Source organism: Rhinoraja longicauda, chromosome 11 (genome assembly GCF_053455715.1).
Source record: "Rhinoraja longicauda isolate Sanriku21f chromosome 11, sRhiLon1.1, whole genome shotgun sequence".
Lineage (NCBI taxonomy): Eukaryota > Metazoa > Chordata > Chondrichthyes > Rajiformes > Arhynchobatidae > Rhinoraja > Rhinoraja longicauda.
In genome coordinates, this window is record NC_135963.1 from 10,159,682 (window position 1) to 10,187,427 (window position 27,746).

Genomic DNA, 27,746 nt, shown 5'->3' on the forward strand with positions numbered 1-27,746 from the left:
ACAGATTTGACTGTGGTGTTGTTGATGGTGAGTGGGGGGAGGGGAGGGGGAGCTCTTCGAAAGTCTACAATTAGTTCCACTGTCTTAAGAGAATTGAGCTCCAGGTTGTTGCGATGGCACCAGGACGCCAGCTGTGTCACTTCCCGTCTGTAGGCAGATTCCTCCCCATCTTGAATCAGTCCAATCAGGGTTGTGTCATCCGCAAACTTGAGGAGCTTGACAGAGGAATCTGTGGAGGTACAGTCATTGGTGTAGATAGAGTAAAGGAGAGGGGAGAGTACGCAGCCTTGCGGAGCTCCTATGCTGAGGGTCTGTGGGTCCGAGATGTGCTTTCCCAGCCTCACATGCTGTTTCCTGTCTGTCAGGAAGTTGATGATCCACTGACAGAGGGGTTCAGGCACAGTCAACTGGGAGAGTCGAGTGTAGTAGGTCTGGCACAACGGTGTTAAATGCAGAGCTAAAGTCTACAAACAGAATCCTGGCATAGATCCCCTTGTGGTCTAGGTGCTGGAGGATGAAGTGTGGGCCTAGGTTGACTGCGTCGTCCACCGATCTATTGGCCCTGTATGCAAACTGCAGAGTGTCCAGCAGGGGGTTTGTGATGTTTTTCAGCAGGGCCAGCACGTCTTTCAAAGGTCTTTATGACTACAGAGGAAGAGCAAACTGGAGTCAGTCTGTGAGTATGTGTGAAGTGATGATGGGGGGGAGGGGATCCCAGGATTATGTTTCTGTTTCTCGAACCTGCAGTAAAACTCGTTCATGTCGTTGGTCAATAGACAATAGACAATAGACAATAGGTGCAGGAGTAGGCCATTCAGCCCTTCGAGCCAGCACCGCCATTCAATGCGATCATGGCTGATCACTATCAATCAGTACCCCGTTCCTGCCTTCTCCCCATACCCCCTCACTCCGCTATCCTCAAGAGCTCTATCCAGCTCTCTCTTTAAAGCATCCAACGAACTGGCCTCCACTGCCTTCTGAGGCAGAGAATTCCACACCTTCACCACCCTCTGACTGAAAAAGTTCTTCCTCATCTCCGTTCTAAATGGCCTACCCCTTATTCTCAAACTGTGGCCCCTTGTTCTGGACTCCCCCAACATTGGGAACATGTTATCTGCCTCTAATGTGTCCAATCCCCTAATTATCTTATATGTTTCAATAAGATCCCCCCTCATCCTTCTAAATTCCAGTGTATACAAGCCCAATCGCTCCAGCCTTTCAACATACGACAGTCCCGCCATTCCGGGAATTAATCTAGTGAACCTACGCTGCACGCCCTCCATAGCAAGAATATCCTTCCTCAAATTTGGAGACCAAAACTGCACACAGTACTCCAGGTGCGGTCTCACCAGGGCCCGGTACAACTGTAGAAGGACCTCTTTGCTCCTATACTCAACTCCTCTTGTTACGAAGGCCAACATTCCATTGGCTTTCTTCACTGCCTGCTGAACCTGCATGCTTCCTTTCATTGACTGATGCACTAGGACACCCAGATCTCGTTGAACTCCCCCTCCTCCTAACTTGACACCATTCAGATAATAATCTGCCTTTCTATTCTTACTTCCAAAGTGAATAACCTCACACTTATCTACATTAAACTGCATCTGCCATGTATCTGCCCACTCACACAACCTGTCCAGGTCACCCTGCAGCCTTATTGCATCTTCCTCACAATTCACACTACCCCCCAACTTAGTATCATCTGCAAATTTGCTAATGGTACTTTTAATCCCTTCGTCTAAGTCATTAATGTATATCGTAAATAGCTGGGGTCCCAGCACCGAACCTTGCGGTACCCCACTGGTCACTGCCTGCCATTCCGAAAGGGACCCATTTATCCCCACTCTTTGCTTTCTGTCTGTTAACCAATTTTCTATCCATGTCAGTACCCTACCCCCAATACCATGTGCCCTAATTTTGCCCACTAATCTCCTATGTGGGACCTTGTCGAAGGCTTTCTGAAAGTCGAGGTACACCACATCCACTGACTCTCCCTTGTCAATTTTCCTAGTTACATCCTCAAAAAATTCCAGTAGATTTGTCAAGCATGATTTCCCCTTCGTAAATCCATGCTGACTCGGAACGATCCCGTTACTGCTATCCAAATGCTCAGCAATTTCGTCTTTTATAATTGACTCCAGCATTTTCCCCACCACTGATGTCAGACTAACTGGTCTATAATTACCCGTTTTCTCTCTCCCTCCTTTCTTAAAAAGTGGGATAACATTTGCTATTCTCCAATCCACAGGAACTGATCCTGAATCTATAGAACATTGAAAAATGATCTCCAATGCTTCCACTATTTCTAGAGCCACCTCCTTAAGTACTCTGGGATGCAGACCATCAGGCCCTGGGGATTTATCAGCCTTCAGTCCCATCAGTCTACCCAAAACCATTTCCTGCCTAATGTGGATTTCCTTCAGTTCCTCCATCACCCTAGGTTCTCCAGCCCCTAGAACATTTGGGAGATTGTGTGTATCTTCCTCAGTGAAGACAGATCCAAAGTAACGGTTTAACTCGTCTGCCATTTCTTTGTTCCCCATAATAAATTCCCCTGCTTCTGTCTTCAAGGGACCCACATTTGCCTTGACTATTTTTTTCCTCTTCACGTACCTAAAAAAACTTTTGCTATCCTCCTTTATATTATTGGCTAGTTTACCCTCGTACCTCATCTTTTCTCCTCGTATTGCCTTTTTAGTTAACTTTTGTTGCTCTTTAAAAGAGTCCCAATCCTCTGTCTTCCCACTCTTCTTTGCTATGTTATACTTCCTCTCCTTAATTTTTATGCTGTCCCTGACTTCCCTCGTCAGCCACAGGTGTCTCTTACTCCCCTTAGAGTCTTTCCACCTCTTTGGAATAAATTGATCCTGCAACCTCTGCATTATTCCCAGGAATACCTGCCATTGCTGTTCTACCGTCTTCCCTGCTAGGGCCTCCTTCCAATCAATTTTGGCCAGCTCCCGCCTCATGCCTCTGTAATCCCCTTTGCTATACTGTAATACCGACACTTCCGATTTTCCCTTCTGCCTTTCCATTTGCAGAGTAAAACTTATCATGTTGTGATCACTGCCTCCTAATGGCTCTTTTACCTCTAGTCCCCTTATCAGATCAGGATCATTACACAACACTAAATCCAGAATTGCCTTCTCCCTGGTAGGCTCCAGTACAAGCTGTTCTAAGAATCCATCTCGAAGGCACTCTACAAACTCTCTTTCCTGGGGTCCATTTCCAACCTGATGATTGTCCAAGGAGTGGGGGGTTTTCCTCTTGTAGCTGGTGATTTCTTGCAAGCCCTTCCAAACTGAAGAAGTGTCATTAGCTGAGACTTGCTCCTCAGCTTCTCCGAGTACCTTTCCTTGGCAGGTCTGATACCACTTCTCAGCTTGTACTTGGCCTGCCTGTACAGGTCTGTAGCCCCGCTCCAGTAGGCCTCATCTCTTGACTGGCGAAGCTGTCTGAGTTCTGCTATGAACCAGGACTTGTAGTTGAACTGTCTCATGCAGACAGTTGCGTCTGGGAGTTTATGCAGAATTTGCATGGAGTTACTATTAGGGAAAAATGCAAGATTTGTACAATTTTAGCAAAATTGAGCTGGCTGTGGTTTGCGTTTCCAGGGGAAAATCCCAATATTCAGCCATTTGCAGGTGACACGTACCAGACATTTGAAACCCCATCATAGATATCGAACTTGTTCTGCAAGATGCAGAAGAAACAGAAGCCTGAAGAAGTGTCTTGACCCAAAACGTCATCTATTCCTGTTCTCCAGAGATGCTGTCTGACCCACTGAGTAACTCCAGCTTTTTGTGTCTATCTGCAGATGCTAACGTGTCTGTAGCTCCATCTGTAAATCTATCAGAGAAATCATGCTGGGATTCCCCAACCTCACTCTGGGGAATCCACCAGTGCTGGCTGAGTTTTATAATTTCCATTCATTTTAAAGGGAATTGAAAATTAGGCTGAGAAAGATAAATATTTATTTTTCCAACTTTACTTTGTGTGAATGCTGTTAAGTATATGCAATACAAATGAACAATTAAATAAGCAGAGCCTTAAGGAGAGAGGGACAAATTTTAAAGGAGACGTGTGCAGCAGGTTTTTTTTTTAAAAACAGAGATGGTTGCCTGAAACGCACTGTCAGGGGTGGTGGTGGAGGCAGATATGATAGTGCCATTCAAGAGACGGGTACATGGATATACAGGGAAAAGAGGGATAGGGATCATGTACAGGCAGAGGAGATTAGTTTAACTTGACATCGTGTTTGGTATGGACATTGTGGGCTGAAGGGCCTGTTCCTGTGCTGTACCGTTCTATGTACTATGAAAATCACATGAAAATCAAAGATACGAGTTACCTTTCAAAAATCTCTCAGCAGTTTTCCATCCTTTAATTTTAAACAAGAGCAATGTGTTGGTGGAGGCCCTTACCTTCATCTGCTTCTCTTTCTTTTTCCACACATCATCCCACTCATTAACAATTCTCCCCCAGAGAATCCAGGAATCTTCTTCCAGGTGGCTCAGGTTACTCGAGGCAGAAGAACTGGATACCAGGGAAGATCCACTATTGCGTCGCGATCCATTTACAGATTTCAAAGACTTACTATCAGTTTCCAGTAACCTGTATCAACAAAGGCAACATGTAGTCTTGTTATGCCGTGAAAGCTGTGAATATTATTTCATGTTATCCAAAAGATTACATTCTTAAATATGGAAAAATTGTTGCATTTTTGTGGCTCTTTGTTACTTTCCAAAATTACTGGATTTTGGATGTCATTTCCACTTCAAATTTTCATGATTATCAGGAAAGTCAACATAATGCCTGACAGCACTCGGGTATAGATTTACAAGTCACATCATACTGTCTCAAGTATTTGATCTTCATCATGATATAGGAGAGTTATTCCTTAGACAATGATAGTGTATGTCTGTTTGGCTGAAGACAGGATAAATGAGAGATAAGAAATTCAAAAAAGGTACTTTGATAAATATAAAGCTATTTATTAGTAAATAACCTCATGGAATAGGTACCATTTTTGTCAAAAATTGTAATTGCTATAAATGTACATCTATGCTTGTCCTTACAAATGAGAAAATAACTCCTCCGGATTTTCTTGCAAGATATGTAGGATCAATTTGGTGTACTTGTCTATATCTACAATTTCTCAATTGGATAGGGTAAAAGCTCATTTCACTTGCATGGATTCTAATAAGCACATTTGGAGAATGATGGCTCATTATAGAACATTTTGCTTGCAGGAAGGCAGGTTATAGAGAGCAAGCAAGGACATTAAGCACTCCTTTGCATTGTTAAGAGAGCAGTAAAGACTAAAAAATATTAAAACCTTTATTAGCTGTAACTATATATTAGCTACAGCTAATAAAGGTTTTAATAATCTTTAATACTTAAGAGACAAAGTGTGCATGACTTCTAAATCTATACCCGACTCTGTCAGACACCATGTTGACTTTCCTGATATCATGAAAATGTCAAGTGGAATTAACACACAAAATCCAGTAACAAAGAGCAATAAAAATAATGGTTTTTTCCATATAGAAGAATCTTATCTTTTGGGTAATAAATTGATATTCAATCTTTTTCTGTTTGAACTTCTACAGAATAAAACAATTCATGAACTTCTTTATTGAGGTTTAGATTTACCTCATTCCAGACACATTGCACAATTTCATACATTTAGAAATACCACTGCATGTGTTAGCTTGTTTTGTGTGTAGTGTTGAGAGTTTTCATTATAGTTCAAAATGTTAATGGTAGAATAAAACCAAAAGGGTCATCTAAATTCATCCACGGTGCAAACTTTACTCATTAATTATCATCAACACATTGGCTTCCTAACAGTTTAACACATTGGCCTCCATTAGTTAGGGTATTGAGTATAGAAGTTGGGAAGTCATGTTGCAGTTATACAAGATGTTGGTGAGGCCACATTTAGAGCATTGTGTTCAGTTTTGGTCACCATGTTATAGGAAAGATGTTAGTCAAGCTGGAAAGGGTGCAGAGAAGATTTATGAGGATGTATAGGACTCGGGGGCCTGAATTATAGGGAGACGTTGAACAGGTGGGACTCTAATCCTCGGATCGCAGAAAGATGCAGGGGTGGGGGGGGGGGTGATCTTATAGAGGTGTACAAAATTATGAGAAGAATAAATCAGGGAAACGTACAGAATTTCTTGCCCAGAGTACAGGAATAAAAAATCAGAGGACATAAGTCTACGGTGTGGGGGATAAGATGTAATAGGAACCCGAGGGGTAACTTTTTTTTTTACGCAAAGGGTTGTGGGCATACGGAACGAGCAGCCGGAGGAGGTAGTTGAACCAGCTACTATCGCAATATTTAAGAAACATTTAGACAAGCACATAGATAGGATTGGTTTAGAGGGATATGGGCCACATGCAGACAGGTGAGACTAGTATAGATGGGATACGTTGGTTGGTGTAGGCAAGTTGGGCTAAATAGCCTGTTTCCACGCTGTATGCATGACTCCATAACACTGAGCAAGTTCACTATACTCACAGGAGTGAGGCAACAAGACTTAAATTAATATCTAACTTAAAGATATCTCCATCTCTCCAACCTCACCTCCATAGCAGCCCAAGAGCCCCTTTATAGTGTGCATCTCATTCCTCACCACAAAAATCAACAAAACTACAGCTGCTGAAAATTGAAATAAAAACAGAAAATGCTGGAAACACTTAGCAAGTCAGGTGGTACCTGTACAAAGAGAAACAGTTAGTGTTTCATGTCCAGAAATTTTAGTTCTAGTTCAGGCTCGGTGAAATGCCGAGGTTGAGACTTTCCTACTTCCATTATTCATCTTAGCAACAGCGTGGTCGTGTCATCCCAGAACATTTCTGAGTATATTTTAAGTTAGTCAACATGGGTGGCAGCATGGTGCAACTACCGGAGTTGCTTGCTCACAACTCCAGCAACTGGGTTCAATGCTGACCTTCAGTGTCATCTCCATGGAGTTTGGATATTTTACATGCGACCACATGGGGGGTTCTTCCAGGTGCTTTCTCTTAACTACAAGATTATCCAAATCATTAATATAGATAATAGATACAAAATGCTGGCGTAGCTCAGCAGCTCAGGCAGCAGCTCTGGAGTAAACGAATAGGTGATGTTTTGGGACAGAATCCTTCAGAAGAAGGGTTCTGACCCAAAACGTAACCTATTCCTTTAATCCAGAAATGCTGCCTGACCCGCTGAGTTATTCCAGGATTTTGTGTCTATCTTTGGTATAAACGAGCATCTGCAGTTCCTTCCTACTCATTAATATAGATGACGAACAGTGGACCCAGCACAGTCTTGCAGAACATTACTGGTCACAGGCCTCCAATCAGAAAAATCATCCCTCCACTGGCACCCACTGACTCCTTCCACCTCACCAATTTTAAATCCAGTTGGCTAGCTCACCATCGTTCTCCTGTGATCCAACTTTCCTGACTAACCTACCATGCAGGATATTGTCAAAGGTATCACTGAAGTCCCCAGAGACAAGGTTCAACATCCTGCTTTTGTCAACGTTCTTGGTGATCTCTTAAAAAAAAAAACCAATCAAATTTGTGAGACACGATTTCCCACCCACAAAGACACAGTGACTATCCCTCATCAGTCCTTGCCTATCCCATGCTGATAATTCCTGTCCCTCAGAATCCTCTCCAGTAATTCACCCATCGCTGATGACAGGCTCGCCCGATTGTAGTTCCCTGTTTGGCCAATTTTGCATGTGTCTAGATCACCTCTGCCTTGCAGCAATATTTAACCTTCCCTCCTATTACCTAGCATAGAAGATTGTTTTCCTCCCTTACTATTGCCTTTGTACTTGCTGAAAACAGGTTACATATTAAGTTTTTCCAGTTCTGATGAAAGGTCATCAGGCTAAGATATTGATTCTTTCTCTTCAAATGTACCTGACCGGATGAGTATATTAACCTTCCTGTTTTTATTTTACTCTGGTTTTGCACCAGGCCTACATCTGTTCCATTTGGGAAGAATCCATCATCAAAAGTCTGAATGGCTTAATTTTTGGCTTTGCTGGAATGAAATAAAGATATTTATTTCAGTATATCAATGCACCTCTCCAAACTCTTTAGTAGCCAAATGCAAAAATGCAATCCAGCTGAAAAAAATTAATAAACCCCCTGCTGGACCCCCTGCAGTTTGCATACAGGGCCAATAGATCGGCGGATGACACAGTCAACCTAGGCCCGCACTTCATCCTCCAGCACCAAGACCGCAAGGGGACCTATGCCAGGATTCTGTTTGTGGACTTTAGCTCTGCATTTAACACCATTGTGCCAGAGCTACTACACTCCCATTGTGCCAGAGCTACTACATGTGAGGCTAAGAAAGCACATCTCAGACCCACAGACCCTCAGCATAGGAACACAAGGCTGCGTACACTCCCCTCTCCTTTACTCTCTCTACACCAATGACTACACCTCCACAGATTCCTCTGTCAAACTCCTCAAGTTTGTGGATGACACAACCCTGATTGGACTGATCCAGGATGGGGACGAATGTGCCTACAGACAGGAAGTGACACAGCTGGCGTCCTGGTGCCATCGCAACAACCTGGAGCTTAATGCTCTAATGACAGAGGAACTAATTGTAGACTTTCGAAGAGTTTCCCCTCCCCTCCCCCACTCATCATCAACAACTGATTCAAGTTAGTAAAACACAAATCTGCTATAAAGTGAAATACATGAGTGCCTGGTATGGCATGAATGATCCTTATTAAATGGTATGTATCTTGTTCCAGAACCAGTGGCAACACCTGGACTCGCATAACTGTGGTCAGAGATCAGTTTAGTTGTCGAGTTGAGTCAATAGTCAATAGTCAATAGTCGTTTATTTGTCACATACACATAAATGTGTAGTGAAATGAAACATTACCCGCAGTTAAACAATAAGACCAATAAGAATAATCAATAAAAATGCAATAACACATACAATCACAACTAACACCAAACAAAAAGAAACATCCATCACAGTGAGTCTCCTCCAGTCCCTCCTCACTGTGATGGAAGGCCAAAAATGTCTTTTTCTCTTCCCTGCCGTCTTCTCCCGCGGTCAGGCTGTTGGATTTGCCACGTCGGGGCGGTCGGGGCTCCCGATATTGAAGCCACCGCTGGGCGGTGAAAGGTCAACGGCCTATTTCAGGCCGCGCCGGACGGTGAAAGGTCCGCGGCGGGCCGACCCAAGCCCCGCGATTCGGGGCGGGCGAACACGCTGCCTCTGCCGCTGCCGGAGCTCCCGATGTCGGCCCCCATCCAGGGGCCTGCGGGCTTCCGACGTCCACGCGGCCCCCGCCGGAGCCTCCGGAGACGAGTCGCAGCCGCTCCCGCAGCATCCGCAGGCAGCCAGCGCCGCAGGTGGTGAGTCCGGGCCACGGGCTCTGCGAACCAGAGCCCCAGGTGGTCCCAGGTGCATGGCCGGTGGTAGGCCGCAACGGGAACGGAGACACGACACAGAAACAAAGGTCGCGTCTCCGTTCGGGAGAGAGAATTTTACAGTTCCCGTTCCCCCCCAAACATAACATACAAACACCACCATATTAAAACTACAATTCATACAAAAACAACAAAAAACACAAAAGACAGACGGACTGCAGGCAAGCAGGAGAACTATGATAAGGAGTCTCAAAATGTAATCATCCAAAACGTAGAAATTTAGCAGCAACAACTTTATTCAAACAGTGAGTGACAAATGTTTGAACTAGCCTTTTTTGCTACGGTGGCAACCACCAAAGAAAAACAAAACATGTCAATGATGTGAAACTAGGGCTAAGAGAGATGTGAATGCACTCCTACCAGAACAGATGCGAGCACCAGTATATGGGCCACATGTGAGTAATTATGGCAGCAAATAAAATGCTACCCTTTATCGCAAGAGATAATGTAACAGCAAAGAAAAAAGGCAGTGCTGGAGTAACTCAGCAGGTTAGGCAGCATCCCTGGAGAACATGGGTAGGTGACGTTTCGGGTCAGGGCCCTTTTTCAGTCTCGCACTTTTCTTCAGACTTTGAGACTCAACTTCAGACTATTCGGAATATAACAGCAAGTCTTCCTACAAGTATACAGAACTATGGTTAGACCACACATGAACATTTTCATATATATATAAATATATATATGAAAAATGTCATGTGGTCTAACCATAGTTCTATATACTTGTAGGAAGACACTTATATCCTGAAATAGTCTGAAGTTGAGTCTCAAGTCTGAAGAAGGGCGTGTGTGTGTGCGTCCATGTCCCTTAAAAACATCAACCCTCACGATTCTCTGGGATGAAGGGGCTATGTTATGAGCACAATAGATTAGGCCTGTATTTACTGGAGGGGCAAATGGCAGATTTGATTGATCATTAAAACACAAGATTTCAAGGGGACCCACCAAGAAAGATGTTGCTAGGATATTTCTCTTTCCCAGGTGTCTCAATCTGGGGAGCACAAATTTCCCTCAGAGGGTTGTGAATCTTTATTATCTGTCAGAATGCTGTGGATGCGATGTCTTTCGCAGAGCATCCCTGGAATGTAAATCTTGGTCAGTTGGTGATTTTAGTTTAATTTTAAAACCTTGTTTAATTTGGTTTTAGAATTAAATTCTGTTAACCTTGCAGTTTTAATCTAGAGTGATAAACAAGGTGGTAAACAAGGTAGTCTCCTAGGAGCTTGGGTAACCAGCTAAAACCAATTAAGCAGGTGTCACAAAGGTGCTGATGCCCAGGAAATACTCCATGGTTCCAGCTAAAAGCATTACACGGTCTGAGCACAGCACCCACAGAGCATGGACTTTTGCCAATAAAACTAATGATGACAAAATTAGATGAATATGTGGGAAGAGTAGCTGATGTGTGGCAGATGTAGCATTCAGGAAATTATGGAAATTCCAGATTAGGATTAACAAAATCTGCGGTTAGTGTTTGCCGCCCAAATAGGTTAGGCTTGGCTTTGATAAATTGGGCACTGAAATGCATCAGCGATATTTTATTCCAGCAGGTTGTGACAACCTTTTTATTAAACACTCTAGAGCTTGTTATTTAAGAGTGATCTGAGTGAGGCAGATTTGTGGACCAAGATGATTGGATTGCAGGAGTTTAGTCCATGCACTGGTCCAATAGGTGTGAGGTATTTGCAGCCTGTGTCAATGCGAAAAGAGACTGGCAGTTGGATGAGTAGGCTGACGGTAGCTTTGTGGCGCAACAGATTATTGACGGTGTGGTATAAAAAATAATACCATTGTTATAGTGGAAGCTAGAGATGGGTGCAATTACAATGTGTAAAAGACATTTGGACAGATACATGGATAGAAAAGATTCAGAGGGTTTTGGGCCAAATGGAACTCATCAGACTGATATCTTCATCGACATATCATCATATCGACATATCTTCGGCAGAACGCACCATGGGAACTACACTCGTCCCCCTGCAGGACCTATACATCAGGAGGTGCAGATCCAGAGCAAGCAAGATCATGAGGGACCCCTGCCACCCCAGTAACGGACTGTTCCAGATGCTACGATCAGGCAAACGCCTCCGCTGTCACGCTGTGAAAATGGAGAGGATGAGACGGAGCTTCTTCCCACAGGCCATCAGGACTGTCAACTTTTATAACCCCAGAGACTAAATTTTTGTCGACACTAATAGTAACTTATTAACTTTATTTATATGCTGTAACTGTAATTCTTTTTGTGCACAACCCGCAGGCATTGCCACTTTCATTTCACTGCACATCGAGTATGTGTATGTGACAAATAAATTTGACTTGACTTGACTTGACTTGACATGGATGAGTTGGGCCAAAAAGGCCTTTGTTTCTGTACTGCATAATCTCATGCACATTGGCAGAGAGCAAGGAAGAATCGGAGAAATAAATGCATAATTCAAAGATTTATGTGGCAGTAATAAGGGTTAATCAAGTCAAGTCAAGTCAATTTTATTTGTATAGCACATTTAAAAACAACCCACGTTGACCAAAGTGCTGCACATCTGATTAGGAAAAAAAAAAGAAACATCAAGGGTATTGGCTCTAATACCGGAGGAAAAGGGAGCTAGGCTATTTGGATGGGCTTCACTTGAGTTGGGCAAGGGTCAGAGTCCTGATGAACTCAAAAATATGAGCTGTAGATTACAGTTTAACCTGCATAATGCACGGGAGAGTAATGGTGAGGAACAATTAAAAAATTAAAACAAAAGACAAAGCAACATGAGGAGGGATATTGATAACCACTGTCCATTGTGACAGTGCACACAAATATCAATGCACGATCAACTAAAGCCAGTGCAGGGAAACACTGGCAAGTATCTGAACACACACACTGCATTCGTAAAGCATATGAATTCCCCGATTTACAAGTGTTTGATTGACAGATTTTCACTATAAACGCGATTCGCATTCTGGGATACTGGGATAATTTTCCCTCCGTAACAAAAAAAGCATGTCAACTTCAACTCAATGTGTTTCAAACTTCCACACTTTTGTCTTTTGTAAACTTTTCAGGAAGAGTTCACTGTTCTGAGCATATTTTAAGAGAGCAAAGCAGATTCAGAACATATGCTCAGTTGTCCTGGGGACTGTACCTCTTCCAAGAAATCAAGCAAGCTTTAAAGATAAATACTAAAATTGATCTAATTCGTAAAAATGGAAAAGGTGGGTATTTCGAGGACATTAGACATTTACTAAATCAGGTAGCATTGACAATACAACAATCCTAATCAATGCAGACAAAGTAGAATTCAGTGCCCTCATGTTACCCCTAAAAACATATTATGGATAACAGATGCTGTAAAGGAGAGAATAGAAATAGGGTCAAATATGTGGTTAGGAGATTGGAATCAATGTCTGGATCACCAAGTTTGATGATGATCTAGGAAAAAGCAAGACTTGAAAGAACACGAACTGAAATTGCCAAACATTCAAGGCTGGTTTCAGCATTTCACAAAACATGCCAATATGCTGAATATTTATCTTGCTGGGAAAAAGGGATGTTACTTTGGCAACAACAACACAATTTTCTACGGACCTGAAAAAAATTGAGAGACTACTCTTCCAACCAAGTGTTTAAGAATAATAAAACTACAGATGTTAAAATCTGGAGCGTAAACTACTGGAAGAATCCAGCGGGTCAAGAGGCATCTGTGGTGGAAAAGGGATAGTTGACATTGCAGGTTGAGACCTTCATTCGGAGTGAGAGTGTAGAGTGCTGGTTTCTAACCTGTGGTAGCAGCCCAAAATTGAGCTGCGAAAGATTGATAGTGGGCCGTAAGGGCTTCAAAATGTTTTTAAAAATAAATAAATTTGTGCTTTAATTTTGTGTACAACGATTTAGGGTTTTTTTAATGTTTTAATTTTGTGATCCATGGTCGCATTGAATGGCGGTGCTGGCTCGAAGGGCTGAATGGCCTACTCCTGCACCTATTGTCTATTGTGATTAATAAGCTGCAAATAAAAGTAAACCATTTTGAAAATTGACAGAATTATCAATCCTTAAAATATAGGCCGCAGGTCCAGAAGTTTGATCAATTTTCAACCATGGATGAAAAAGGCAGAGAGCCACTGGTGTAGGGGGAAGAACGCTAATATGTCGTGCAGAGGGATCTAGTAGCACAAATACATCGTTCCCCGAAAGTGGAAAAGGTACAGGGAGAGGTTGGGATGGCTAGGGGTTTATTCCATGGAGGGCAGGAGGCCAAAGGGTGCTTTTATAGAGTTGTAGGCAATCATGAAGGGAATAGTTAGGGTGAATAGAGTCTTTTTCACAGGATAGGAGAATCAAGAATTAGCAGTCATGGGTTTAAGGTGAGAGTGGAAAGATTTAATAGGAATCAGAGGGGGGACTTTTTCCACACGGAGCATGGTGTATGTGGAATGAGCTTCCAGAGGAAGTATTTGAGACAGGTACTGTAACAACATTTAAAAGACATTTGGACAGGTACATGGATAGAAAAGATTAAGAGGGATATGGGCCAAATACGAGCAACGGTGACTAGCTTAGATGGTGCATCTTGGTCGGCATGGACATGTTGGGCCAAAAGGCCTTTTTTGGTGCTATATGTCTCTATGACCTTTTAAGCAATCTTCAAAAGCAGCAACTAGTTAATCTATTATTTGTTATCAAAATAGATTATTTACACAACATCTCCTCAGCAGGGAACCACGTGTCATACAGTTTTATGCAAACATGGATCTCAAACAACTCTAAAATGTTTGCTTATCAACCAGTAGTGTACAAAGTGTTCCTTTTTCATTAATTAATGGGATGTAAACAAGGCTTTGATTTATTGCCTACCCCAATGCCTTTGAGAAGATGAGAGGCCGCCTTGTCTATGTGGTGAAGATAATCACAGTGCTATCACTTAGAAATTTGCCTGATTCTGACCCTGTGGACTAAGGAAATTTTATATTTCCATGGTTTATGACTTGGAAAAAAATATTGAACTCATGCACCTGCTGCCCTTGTTTGCTCCATGTTGGAAAAAGTCACTGGATTGGGATGCGACAAAGAAACTATTTTGAATTCCTAAGAGTATCTGGAGATGATACACTCTGGAGTCATTATGCTCCCATGATAGATAAAGTGAATGCTTAGTGTGGTGGTTGAGTTGCCAATCAATTGATCTTCTTTGCCCTGGACATACTGAGATTCTTAATGTCAATGGCAATGCACGTAATGAAGTTACTGAGTGGACTACGCCTGTGTTTGAATCTTTTTAAGAAGGGAAGGTCGCTGTAGCCCAGCGACCACATGGACAGGGCACGATCTTGGTCCACTGGCAAGAAGGATTAAAACAATTAGATGTGGGCTCTACTGCACAGATTACAGCACACACACACTCTCCTAGCTCACAGACTAATTTACCACGAACGTGAATGGACATACACACAATCTTGATCACACCTTTTACCTCAGCAAATCTCATCCCACACAACTCACGCAACATGTCCCTCCCTAGTTTCACCTTTCCTCCCCCCCAAACTGCATCTCTCGAGTCTCAACACCTTAAATCCAACCCCCTTTTCGACCTCCTTGAGAACCCATCTTCAGTTGCCACCGCTTGTTCTCAACAACAGTTCAACAGAGCTTTATTTGTCATTCGGTACCAAGGTACCGAACGAAACTACATAGCAGTCACACACAAAAAAGAACACAAGACACATGACCCCAACACATAACGTCCATCACAGTGACTCCAAACACCCCCTCACTGTGATGGAGGCAACAAAACTTCCACTCTCTTCCCCACGCCCACGGACAGACAGCTCCAAGTGAGGCTACACTCTGACTCCTGGCAGTCAGCCTTTTGATAAAACTAATTACATTTTAAAACAACAGAATCGAAGAAAGATACACACACTTAAACAATGGTAAGCAAAATAAAGTAATATTAATAATTAAAATAAATGCATTAAATCAGTTGCAAATAATTAATTAGAACACTAAATGCGCTTTAATCCACATGGTCAACTTCACTGAACTTTTCTTTCTGTTGCCAACATATCTTGGCCAGTTGTGAATAATAGGCAGCTTACGCACTAAAGAAGACTCTTGTCAATGGAAATACTCCCTACCTTGTGAGGCTCATAATTCTCCAATGCTATTAAAAAACTAAAAAACAACTTCCACATTGTGCTGTTAGCCTGAACAAATAAATCGTGGCCTGCCATCTGGACTTTGAACAACTGAGTCTCCTCCCACCAACAAAACCTCATTTTCAGGTGCTGAGCATGCCCTGATAATGTTGCAATAACATACAGACCTTCACTCCGCAAGTGACATTGCCGCAATCTACCTGTGGAATCAGCGGCACACACAGAAAATTATTGGCCCCACATTTTGAACGATAACAATGGTGAAACTGTCGGCATTTTCACTCCATAATGGAATGAAAATTCAGATTTCCATGCGTGAAAGCAGAAATCCTGTTTGATTTACTGCAGGGCAGCCTGCCTCACCAAAACACTGCATACCTCAAGCTGTGCAGTGCACAGAGTTTAAATTCAGGACACATGTCCTGCGCTTGATCTTGCAATAAATAGCTTTGCCAAAGATGTAAAGGATCTTCTTTGCCCTTGATTTGAATATTGAACATCAGCCACAGGAGTCTCAGCCAAGGTAATTCAACAAAATTTCAAATCACAACATTACTAAACTAAATCTCTTAAACGTTACCAAGTTTGTTTTCCAAATCTAAATGACTTGCTAATATAGTTTTAAGCTTTTGAAAATTTTCAGCAAGATGAAATGTTCATGATAGTATTGACAAATAAACTCTGCTCTACGAGTGCAAGTTCCAGCTTTATCTGTTTTTAAACTATCCCTTCTTGCCACACGACAATGGAAGGTGGCCCTCAGTTGAAGACAGACCTTTGACCCTACCAGGATTGTAAACTGGTCACTCCTATTAATATTATCATGAACAGAGGCACTTGCAAGGTCAATTGGAGAGGATGATTTTGTTCTATCTTCCTCAAGCTGGTTCCCTTTTACCAGCGTAGTTCTCTTTTGGCAGTTCCAGGCTCAGTCACTCATCCACTATTTCGGCAACGCACCAGTGATGGGTCTGCAAACCAGGCTTAGTGAAGGACACTGAAGGCCCCTATACAGAGGACTTAGTGTGGCCTTGCTCATCTCAGTTTTCCTTCAAAGTGGCGTTCAAAAGAAAGGTGTACCAACTAACCAGGTGTGGATGGGTGGAACGTCATAATTAAAAGATCAAAACTGCCATAAACACTTCCTTGTGTGTGACCTGATTTCAAAGGGCCCAGAAGATAGACACAAAATGCTGGAGTCACTCAGCGGGGCAGGCAGCACCAAGGAATGGGTGACGTTTGGGTCGAGAGGTCCAAAATTAACATCAAGGATGACGGACAACCAATTCTATATTATCTCACTGGTAACTCTGGAGGATTTATTCTGTAACCGAGACAGAACACACATAGGGATAATGATGGGGGCACTGGCTGAAATATATGATTCTTTGAGAATGATCCAATCAGGCTGCGAGAAAGCATTTCCATTTTGGGTAAGTCCTCAATCCTCTGGGCAGGTTTGAATGACAAGCAATTTTTGTCATTCCTGTGTCCAAATCTGATGGTTAGGTTGATGACTTTTGCTGCAGCAGAGGTGGCAAGAGTGGTCATTTCAAAGGGTAGGTAAGAATCAAGGATATTGCAGTGGGTCTAGTGTCACTAAGCCCAGACAACCAGGACAGGATTTCGATCCCAATGGCCGATACTGAATCAACTATGGTTTTTAACGACAATCCAATACAGGCACCTCATGTTTTACGGGTTTGAAAAGCAGAGTGTAAATCGAAAAGCACATATAAATCACACATATGCTAGGCACTGCATGCGACTATGCTGCCAATTGAAATAAATGAGGGGAAATTACTTCCTGCAACAATAGAAGGCTTTCCATCTGCACAATGCTGTACCTGAAATGCATGATGCTAACCGTCAGCATAAAACAGAAAATTAGCCACTTATGCTCCGTAATTGGAAAAATATATCCCAAAGGCAGATACATTTAAACATATAACTTAATACCTGCAGTTAATCATTTGAATTTTCCTTCTATTAAGCAGAACTGAACTTACAAGATAACTTTGAAAGCTGCTGATGTGTAAGTTTGCCAGGCATAGATTTGAGCGTATTATTACAAGGAGGAGTGTATAAATTAAACTTTGATAGTAATTAGATAAACATGTTATTTTAAAAATCAAGCATGTAAATCAAGCATGTGTAAAATGTAAGGTAGCTGTACTTATATTGTATATACTTACACGGTCAAAATTTCTGGCATGAACATTTTATTCAACCCAGTAAATTTATGTACTTCAACAAAGATTTGAAATCATGTTTTTAAATAATGCCTTCACATTTCTACACCGGTGACATAATTACAACGTTGTGGTCTCAAGGAATTTACAATGCATTTTAGAAAAGATACAAGACTGTTTGAAAATATTGGACTGATTTTGTTCTGTTACTAGATTTTCTGGAGGGAATTTCCACCCGACAGCAAAGCAAAGCTTGGCACATTCCTAATCTTCTACTTGACCATTGTGCCCAGCAATGAACACCCAGATGGATATCACTTGTGTCAAATTCAAGAGCTGGAGACATCACATTCAGCTCCTCAGCTTTACATAGACCACAGCGATCACACCTTGTGGGAGTTGGGAGAGATTGGTGTGACACCAAGGAACATTAAGGGAAAAACTGAAGTGGAGTTGCCACCAAGGAGATGAGGAGAAATTTCTTTAGTCAGAGGGTGGTGAATCTGTGGAATTCTTTGCCACAGAAGGCTGCAGAGGACAAGTCAGTGGATATTTTTAAGGCAAAGATAGATTCTTGATTAGTACAGGTGTCAGGGGTTATGGGGAGAAGGCAGGAGAATGGGGTTAGGAGGGAGAGGTAGCTCAGCCATGATCAAATGGCGGAGTAGACTTGACGGGCTGAATGGCCTCATTCTACTCCTATTCCTTAACACCTTATGAACAGAGCACTTCAAAGGAAGGTATTTGTTAAACATTTATTAGGGCTGGGAAATATGAATGAGGATGAGTAGCATGATCAGGCTGTGCTAAGGGTACTATGCACAGTTCTGCTTGGGACAAGGCATAAAAGAACAGGGGAAAATACACAATATTTTTACATAGAATCAGTATTGGGAAATCACAGAAAGTGGTAAAACAGCCTGTAAAGTTTTATTCTTTAGAAAAGGGAAGAATTCTGGAAAAACCAATAGGGTTGGTTGGTCAAATTTTGTCATGAGAATGCTTCCACTTTGGGGAAAATCCAAAAGTAAGGACTAATGACGCAAGACAGTTAATACCGGAACACAAACTGGGAAGTTAAAAAAAAATCTTTTGGCAAAGAATGGTTACAATGTAGAATTTACCACTGCAGGAAGTGGTTGAGGCATATAGCCAAAATGCTTTTGAATGGAAATTAGAAGTGCGTAAGAGAAAATGTAATTTAAAAGATAGGATGGAAGGTTGAGGTGAGATAAGTGGAATGGAAGTCAACTTATTTGAAGTATAAACAATACCGCAAACTAGTCAAGTTGTAGCTCTGCCTCAGCCCCGTAAACTCTAGACAATGTCTGCATACCTCTACTGCTCAAAAATCAATAAACCATTTAAAAATTAAACTTTCATTGTGAAAGCATCACTCATGGTAGATATCTCAGACAAGCAGAATTAATATATTTAAGAATTTCTGTTAAGGGCAAATTAAACATTTTCAAGATCTCCTTTGAGCAGTATCTAATTAACTGTGAAATTTCAACATAACAAGCACTGGAAACCAAGAAATTTGTTGGCAAAAATATTATTCCGACATTACCATTTGTACACTGTAAATAAGAGCCAAGATTTCTCTTTCAAATCAATTAAATCGCATCTGCTCACAATTATATGTTTTGGATATCTTAATTTATATTGTTCAATCATTGATTACGAAGGTCAATCCATTTCATGTGGATAGTGAGTACATCACAGTTTAAAAATTGTGGATGTCAAACAGCAGCTGAAAGCCCATCATTTTTCCGTTTTTTAACATTTTACTTGAAGGAAAAGTATTCAGGGATCAATACGAAACCCACCTATTTTGTTCTTCTAATTTTGCAAGAAGCTCCAAATCATCGGGACTAAGTGCAGTTGGTGACCCTGGTGAAAGTGCAGGTGTCGAGAGCGTTGTTGATGAAGATGTAGTGTGCAGTGATGACGTAGATGGGCTTGCCACTTGACTAGCCATTTGACTGACAGTGTGAGACACTGTGTTCCTCACCCATGAGAGAGTAGAACTCAACTTCTCTGCAACCTTGTCTGTCGCCACCTGAAGAAGAAAATTCACGTATATAATTACATTTAATCACATACCTCCTTAATTAGCAATCAACCTTTTTAAAGTTTTGATTGTTTGCTCTGGAGCATTGGATGTTGTGGAGGAATCTGATAGAAGTACGGCCGGACAGGATAACCTGGGGTCTGGGGACTGTTTCCATGCTCGATGACTCCAAGTATGTAAAATTATGAAAAGCATGGCTGAGGTAGAAAGTCAGACCCTTTTTACAAGGGTAGAAATTTCAAAGACTAGAGGGCGCAGGTTCATGGTCAGAGGGTGGGGAGGGAGAGAAGGTTGAAAGAGATGTGCGGGACGTTTTTTTTATATACAGTGGTGGGTCCCTGGGACACATTGCCAGGGTGGTGGTGGTGGTGGAAGTAGATACGATGGTGGAGTTTAAGAGGCTTTTAGATAGTACCACGAATATACACAACCCACTATCTTCTCCATCTTTTGTTTTGCTGCAGAGTTCTTTCCGGCCTTGAAATTCCACTATGGTGACAAAGTCAATGAGCAGTGATCACCAGTGAGCTTGTTACCAAAGTATACCACTGGAACAATGCGTTTCAAGGACCAACGAAGCAAATGAGCAATAATAAACAAATATACAGCACTGTATCTCAATATGGTTCAGAAAAAACATATTCAGACAAAGGACCTAATGAAGTCCACATTCTGACAGGTGGCCATCACCTGGTTAAATTAGAGTCTCAGAATCACACAGCACGGAAACAGGTCTTTTGGCTCAAAATGCCCATGCCGATCAAGACACCACATCCAAGCTCGTCCTATTTACCCATGTTCTGCCAAAATCACTCTAAACCTGTAGTATCCATGTACCTGTCCAAATGACTTTTAACTGCTGTTATTGTACCTGCTTCAACTTCCTCCTCTGGCAGCTCGTTTTATATACCCACTAGCCTATTCGTGAAAAGGTTACCCCTCAATTACTTGTTAAATATTTCCTTCTTGCCTTAAACTCATGCCCTCTGATTCTTGATTCCACCACCCTAAGAAAAAGACCGCATTCAGTCCATCTTGTAATCAAGTTTAGTTGCCAATATAAAGGAACTGGATTTTATTTTCAACATAGTTATGGGTCAAAGATGTAGCCTACTTCTTTGCTATTCCATGATAATTTTATTGCAGTATTCCACTTCTCTTTTCCTGCTTTGACAACTACCTTACAGTTCAAAATTCCTATGTTAAAAGTAGGATTTGCAAAACAATTTAACTTGGTTTGGAAGGAGCTTTTTTAGCTGGGCAATCAAATCTTTCTCATGTCGTTCTGTTTTAGAAAAATGTCACCAACTTCACAAAAAAGGAACCGTGAATGCAAGTGCTGTAAGCTTCTTAAACCTGTTATAATCCCTAAGTGGGTCTGGGATAACAGCAAGTCTGCATGTTAATTAATAAATTATGCATAAAATCAGTATGTTTTACCACAAATGAGAATATGTTAATTGCTTACAATGCACTATATTCTCCAGTCTCCTGTAAAAGCAAAGGATCAACAATTCCCTCTTTATGAAGTCAGAATCAATGACAATGTTGTCCTTTCAGCATTTGTGGCAGATAAATTGAACACTCAAATACAATCCAATACAATACAATATATCTTTATTGTCATTGTACAGGGGTACAACGAGATTGGGAATGCGCCTCCCATACGATGCAATAAATTAATTAGCTAGTCAGTATTAATTTAAACAACCCAATGAAACAAATTGGAACAGTTTTAAAACAGAATAAAGTGCAAGTAGATCTGTGCCGGTTCACTGTGCGATGTGACCATCCGGCTCAGCAGGACCGGTTCATAGCAGCTATGGCCCTGGGGATGATGCTGTTCCTGAGTCTGGAGGTGCGGGCGTAGAAGGCCTTGTATCGTCTGCTCGATGGTAGAAGTTCGAACAGACTGTTGCAGGGGTTTGAAGAGTCTTTGTGGATGCTGGTGGCTTTTCTGAGGCATCGTGTGTTGTAGATGCCCTCCAAGGCTGGTAGCTGTGTTCCGATGGTCCTCTGAGCTCAATGTACTACCCGCTGAAGAGCTTTCCTCTCTGCCTCCGTGCAGCTGAGATACCACACAGGGATGGCATGTGTTAGGATGCTCTCTATGGTCAGCGGTAGAAAGTCAGCAGCAGCTGTTGGGGTAGACCAGACTTTTTCAGTGTTCTTGGGTAGAACAGTCGTTGCTGTTACACCTTTTAGTTTTAGATACAGCCTGGAAACAGGTCCTTCGGCCCACCGAGTCCTCGCAGAGCAGCAATCACCCGAACACTCGTTCTTGCCTATACATTAGGGGCAATTTACAGAAGCCAATTAACCTACAAACCTGTACATTTTTGGAGTGCGAGAGGAAACCGCAGCACCTGGAGAAAACGCACGCTGTCACAGGGAGAACTTAGACAGCATTCATAGTCAGGATCAAACCCGGGTCTCTAGCACTGTAAGGCAGCAACTCTACTGCACCGCCTTAGAGAATAATACAGGAAATGAAAACTAAAGTACACTAGGTTTAATAGTTTTTTGAAATGTTGGGTCAAATGGTTTTCAACGGATCAGAAAATGGAAACTAAGATAATTCAATTCCAGAAAAAGACAAAGTACTGGAGTAATAAAACAAGTCAGGCAACACCTCTGAAGAACATGGATAGTTGATATTTCAGGTCACGATAGTTCTTCGGACTGATAATGTAAGAAAGCTGGCAGAGAGGTAAGGAGGGCGGAAAAAATTCCAATGGTAGGCTGATCCAATTAAAGTGACAGGTGGATATAGATGAGCAGGATTTTTGTTTGTGAGATGACAAGACAATGGGCGTGAGGAAAGGTAATATCCCTTTCCCCTTCCTCCCCATCCCCTTCCACCTATAATCCTTCCTCTGCCTTCACAATTCTCACCTTTTATCTTTATCTTTTTATCTCACATTTTGACTATTATCCAATCATTTGCCAATCAATACCTGCATCCAGTTATCACTTTCCGGACTTTGTCCTGCCCCCACCTCTCTTCCACCTCTTCCAGCTAAAGAACTTTGCAACCAATATTTATTTTTTAAATACTCCTGTGAACAACACCAACAATGAGCAAGCCAGAAATACGTTGTGGATAGTGTTGTCACACAGAAGATGCCTGCCCCATGACAGCTGGAAAATCCACATTAATGTCTCCCAAATGCTCACATGTGCAGACTGTACACAAGTCAGGCATTTGTGTACTGGGAAGGACCTGTACAGTCAATGCTGGATATGTGACAGCCCATTTGAACATAGCAACACAAAAATAGCTGAATGAAGGCAATTTGGTTCGACACCAGGGTAACTCACTTCCTTTTTTTCTAAAAGTGCTCAGGGTCCCTTTACAGAAAGAGTAGACAGAAGTTGATTTACATCGCAGTTGAGAGGTGGTGGCCCTGACAATGCAGCACACCCTCAGTACTGCACTGGAGTGTCTGCCGAGGTCTAACGTCCACTCTCCGACGTGACTGAAGTATTAGGAAATAAGTCAATATGGGCCCAGGCAGTTATGCAGTATTAAACTCAATGCTGTTGCACGGGATGAGCACCAACAATGATTGGGTCCAGCACCATGCCTCCTTGTGACAATATAATTGTGATTCTGCATGTCACACGTAACACCAATCTTCAGATTCTGCAATGTTCCCGACTGAATTTGACCTTTATCAAATTGTACTTATGAGGCAATAGAATTCAGGGAGGGCAGAGTTCCTCACTAAGAATTCAAGAGCCAGGTATTATGTCAGCAAACAAGCCAAACTGGAATAGCAGCTACTGTGGTTTGCCTACAATGGTCACAATCAGGGTAGAATGGCAACAACAGCCTGCTTAAAGTAATGATAGAATAATCCACAACAGCAATCCACAGGCTGTGTGACATTAAACATCACACACTTAAGCAACCAGCTGTAAATACAAAGAACTCATGATCGCAAGCATATAGGAAAAGCATGACGCTGCTAGCAAATAAGCGATGGCACATTTGTTGAAATAGTCTAAATACTTTTGCAAGTCTGCACATACATTTCATTGTGTTTCCAAATGTAGGTAGTTAAATTGTATGTTGTTCTGAATAGAGTTTCAAGCATATGTTGAAAAAACAAGTGGAAACTTATGAATAAATATGAAAAATATCTCAAGATCTGGAAAACAAAAAAAATTAAAATTGCTGGGATTACTCGGCAAGTCAGGTAGTATCTGTGGAAAGAGAAACAGGGTTAAATGTTTACATTTCTGGTTCAACATTAAATGTTACATCTGTTTCTCTTTCCACAGATGCTACCTGACCATTGGGTGTTTCCAGCGTTTTGTACTTTTAATTGCGAACTAATGAAAGCATGCTGAAACAGCAAGTTCAAAAGAAAACAATTTACCTCTTATTCTTGTGCAAATCAATTAAATGTCAATCTAAAATTCATCCTCAATCCCAAAGGACTGCCCAAGATTATATTGAATCATAAACACATTTTTCAAAATTAGCTGCCCATCCTGCAGCGAGTTAGGCAAAAGCATTATTTCTCTGCAAAGAAAAACGACCCAGAACTTTATTCATCATCTCAGAACAATTCACCACAAAATACCAAGATCAATCTGAATTTTATACAGCTATTTCAACTTCCCTCGCCATTGTCAATGATGTACATACAACCCTGCCCTTACCCACCCCACCAGCCTACCCATGTATATTTATAGTTTTTCCTATTCTCCACAGTGCACCACACAGTGGATTTCTTCTGGATTGGACAATTCATCTACAATGCATGCAGCAAGCCTTTATGTACCTCCTCTCTATCAATGTTTAATTCATCCAGCAACTCATATCTACATCTTCCTTGGTGAAGACAGATGTGGAATGCTTATTTAATACTTCAACCATTTCCTTCGATCCACAAGAAACCTATTTTATGGTTCCTGCTTAGCCTCACCACTCCTCTTCCTGCAACATTACCCATTTCCATCCATATGCAAATTTATTTGCTTCCAAATCATTTGCATCTTTGTTCATGTTGACCTGATTTCAACATGCTCCTGCCTGCCTGGGAAATGGGCAGACGACATTTTGGATAGGGCCCCTACTTCAGTTAGATCAGTTCAGACATCATTGAGACACCATTAAGCTCAGAAGGGTGCCGACCTTATTCGTTGTCTATTCATTCCCTCCACAAATGCTGCCTGACTAGCTGTGTTGCAGTTCCTTGTGTCACCTTTCTAAAGATCTGGTATGGGCCTGATGGACTCCTTGGTTGCTTATTTGTCTTTGATGTTAAATCCACTCTGTTGAATCTTTGGATTATAAAGAGAAAAAAAAGGCTTAATAAATATCATCAGCCCGTGCGTTTTAAATAGCATTTAAAATAATCCTGTTTTCCAAGCAGTTCTTACAGCACAATGGTTTAAATAACACTAAGAATAGTGAATGGATTTTACTTAATGACATTTCCCCATTCTGCAATACAAATATTTAAACTTTAAATTTAGACATAGTTAGCACCCCATCACTTATCAGGCCATTGTCCCAATTAGGATATGCAAATTTAGAAATCAGCCTGAACAATGGGAAGCAGGAACAAGCAGATGGGGTAGCAACGTCCCTGACAAAGTCCTGTAACGTCATGTTACCTCAACCAAAAAGACACCCATACTTACTTTAATCAAAAGGATCCACTAATGAAGAAGGGTCATGACCCAAAATATCATCAATCCATTCCCTCCACAGATGCTACCCGAGATCCTCCAGCATTTTGGATTTTAATCAAGATTCCAGCATTTGCATTTTCTTGTGTTTCCAGGGTCCACTAATGTTCACTTGAAGCATAAAGATTGTTTTTCCCCTTCGCCTCTAGTTTATTTCCCCACACATCCCCCCCCCCCCCACACCCCCGCCAACCTTTACTTTCAGTCTGAAGAAGGGTTCTGACTTGAAACATAGTCTATTCTTTTTCTCCAGAGTTGCTGCCTGACCCTCTGAATTATTCTGTGTTTATCTACACAAAGAATAACACTGCAATGTTAGAAATCTAACAGCAGAATTGAATGGTAATATACTCAACAGGTTACGCATCTGTGCAGAGGATATTTAAGTTAACTTTGCAAATCAATCAAACCGAAAGAATCACAGAGTTTGCGATGTCTGGTATGCCCAGTCTGATTCATGCAACGAACAAAGTGCTGGCGGGACTCAGAAGGCAGCAGCATTTGTAAAGGCAAATGAACAGACAACTTTTCGGGTTGCGACCCAGTTGTTGTGGATGGGGCCCTCTAAATATTAACTTTCACTCTGCCCTGAAATTCACTTGGACTATCTCTCATACCTCTCTTCCCTTTCTCTATCCGTCTCCATCACAGGTGACAGACTTTCAACTAACTCCCATGGTTACCTTGACTACAGGTCCTCCTACCTGGCCTCTTGGCCATGCCATAATCCATTTTCTTCACCTCTGCTGTACCTGCTCCCTAAAATGAGGCTTTAAACTCCAGAACATCTGAGTTGCCCTCTTTCTTCAGTCAACATGGTTTCCCCTGCTGGTGTGCATGAGCCCTCTAAATTTCTGCCCATTTCCCCCCTAACTCCCTGAGGTCCTTCAGCACAGTTTTTTTTGCTTAAGATTCCAGGATTTTCTGTTCCTGGTATCTCCGACCTAATCCCATAACCCCGGCCCTAGATGTACAGTCTTGCAGATCACGACTCATTGAGGATATATCCAAGTATCTGAGAATGAATGACAAGTACTGAGGAAAACAGCTATCTAGACCACATCTCTTCCCACCCTTTCTCTTACAAAGAAGTTATCCCAATCTTAGTTTTTTCGTCTCCACCGCATCTGTTCTCAACCTGAAGCCTCTATTCCAGGACATAAAGGACACTCGGACAAGTACATGGATAGGAAAGGCTTAGAGAGATATGGACCAAATGCAGGACTAGCTTACTTAGTCAACATGGACGAGTTTGCCTGACGGACCTCTGACTATAATGTAAATTCTCAAGACGTCTGTTAACTGATGGTGAAATAGATCTTGTAGTCTTTCTTGTTGTCAATAAGCAGTTATTTCCCATATTTTCCGACGAACAGTCTCTGACATGAAAGATTAACTGTTACTCTTCCACAGATGCTGCCTGCCTTGCCGAGTGTTTCCAGCATTTTCTGTTTTTATTTACCACGTTTTAATTTGTCTCAAATCATTATTCCACACCTCAACGGGCCTCACTCTACCCGGCGAGTGGCGGGCGGCGAGGCATGTGTTTCGCGGAAAAATGTGAGGCAAAATCGGAATGGCGGAAATGAAATGAAAGCGAAAACTTTCCGTCAAATTCGGAAGGGTTGGGAGGTCTGCCCGTGGTATACTAATTTGAAGAATCATCAAATTATCATTCTTTACATTAGTGTACAGGTTCTGCTATAAAGCACACTTCCACATACCATTGCATATGATCAGCGCAAGGGCACCTCAAGCCAGTGCACTCAGTCCCCTGCTCTACCCACTCTATGTCCATGACTGTATAGCAAGACAGTTCCAACTCCATGTTTACATTTGCCAATGTTATTGGACGAATTATAGATAATGAGAAGTCGAAGTATGGGAGGGAAATCTGAAGAAATCTGATTGAGAATGATCAGCCATGATCACATTGAATGGCGGTGCTGGCTCGAAGGGCCGAATGGCCTCCTCCTGCACCTATTGTCTATAAGGGTCTTGACCCAAAACGTCACCCATTCCCTCTCTCCTAGATGCTGCCTGACCTGCTGAGTTACTCCAGCATTTTGCGATACCTATGGGAGGGAAATTGATCATATGATTGAATGGTGCCAGAACAACAACCTTACTCACAATGTTAGTAAAACCAAGGAGCTATTGTTGAC

At 41.9% G+C, this 27,746-nt stretch overlaps 1 protein-coding gene across 9 annotated transcripts in view; it reads right to left on the reverse strand.

Annotated features, from left to right (window-relative positions):
* Positions 1-27,746, reverse strand: part of evi5b (ecotropic viral integration site 5b) — a 159,771-nt gene that overhangs the window by 111,116 nt on the left and 20,909 nt on the right. For 7 of the 9 annotated variants that reach the window (XM_078408229.1, XM_078408226.1, XM_078408225.1 and 4 more), the window contains 2 exons: positions 19,631-19,863; positions 4,425-4,614 (listed from right to left, as the gene is read on the reverse strand). In XM_078408229.1, coding sequence (XP_078264355.1) covers positions 4,425-4,614; positions 19,631-19,782 — 342 coding nt within the window. In that variant the 5' untranslated portion in view covers positions 19,783-19,863. Of the gene's footprint in view, positions 1-4,424; positions 4,615-7,929; positions 8,054-15,588; positions 15,677-19,630; positions 19,864-27,746 lie in introns of those variants that run through there. The other 2 variants (XM_078408227.1, XM_078408228.1) reach the window with 2 other exon arrangements.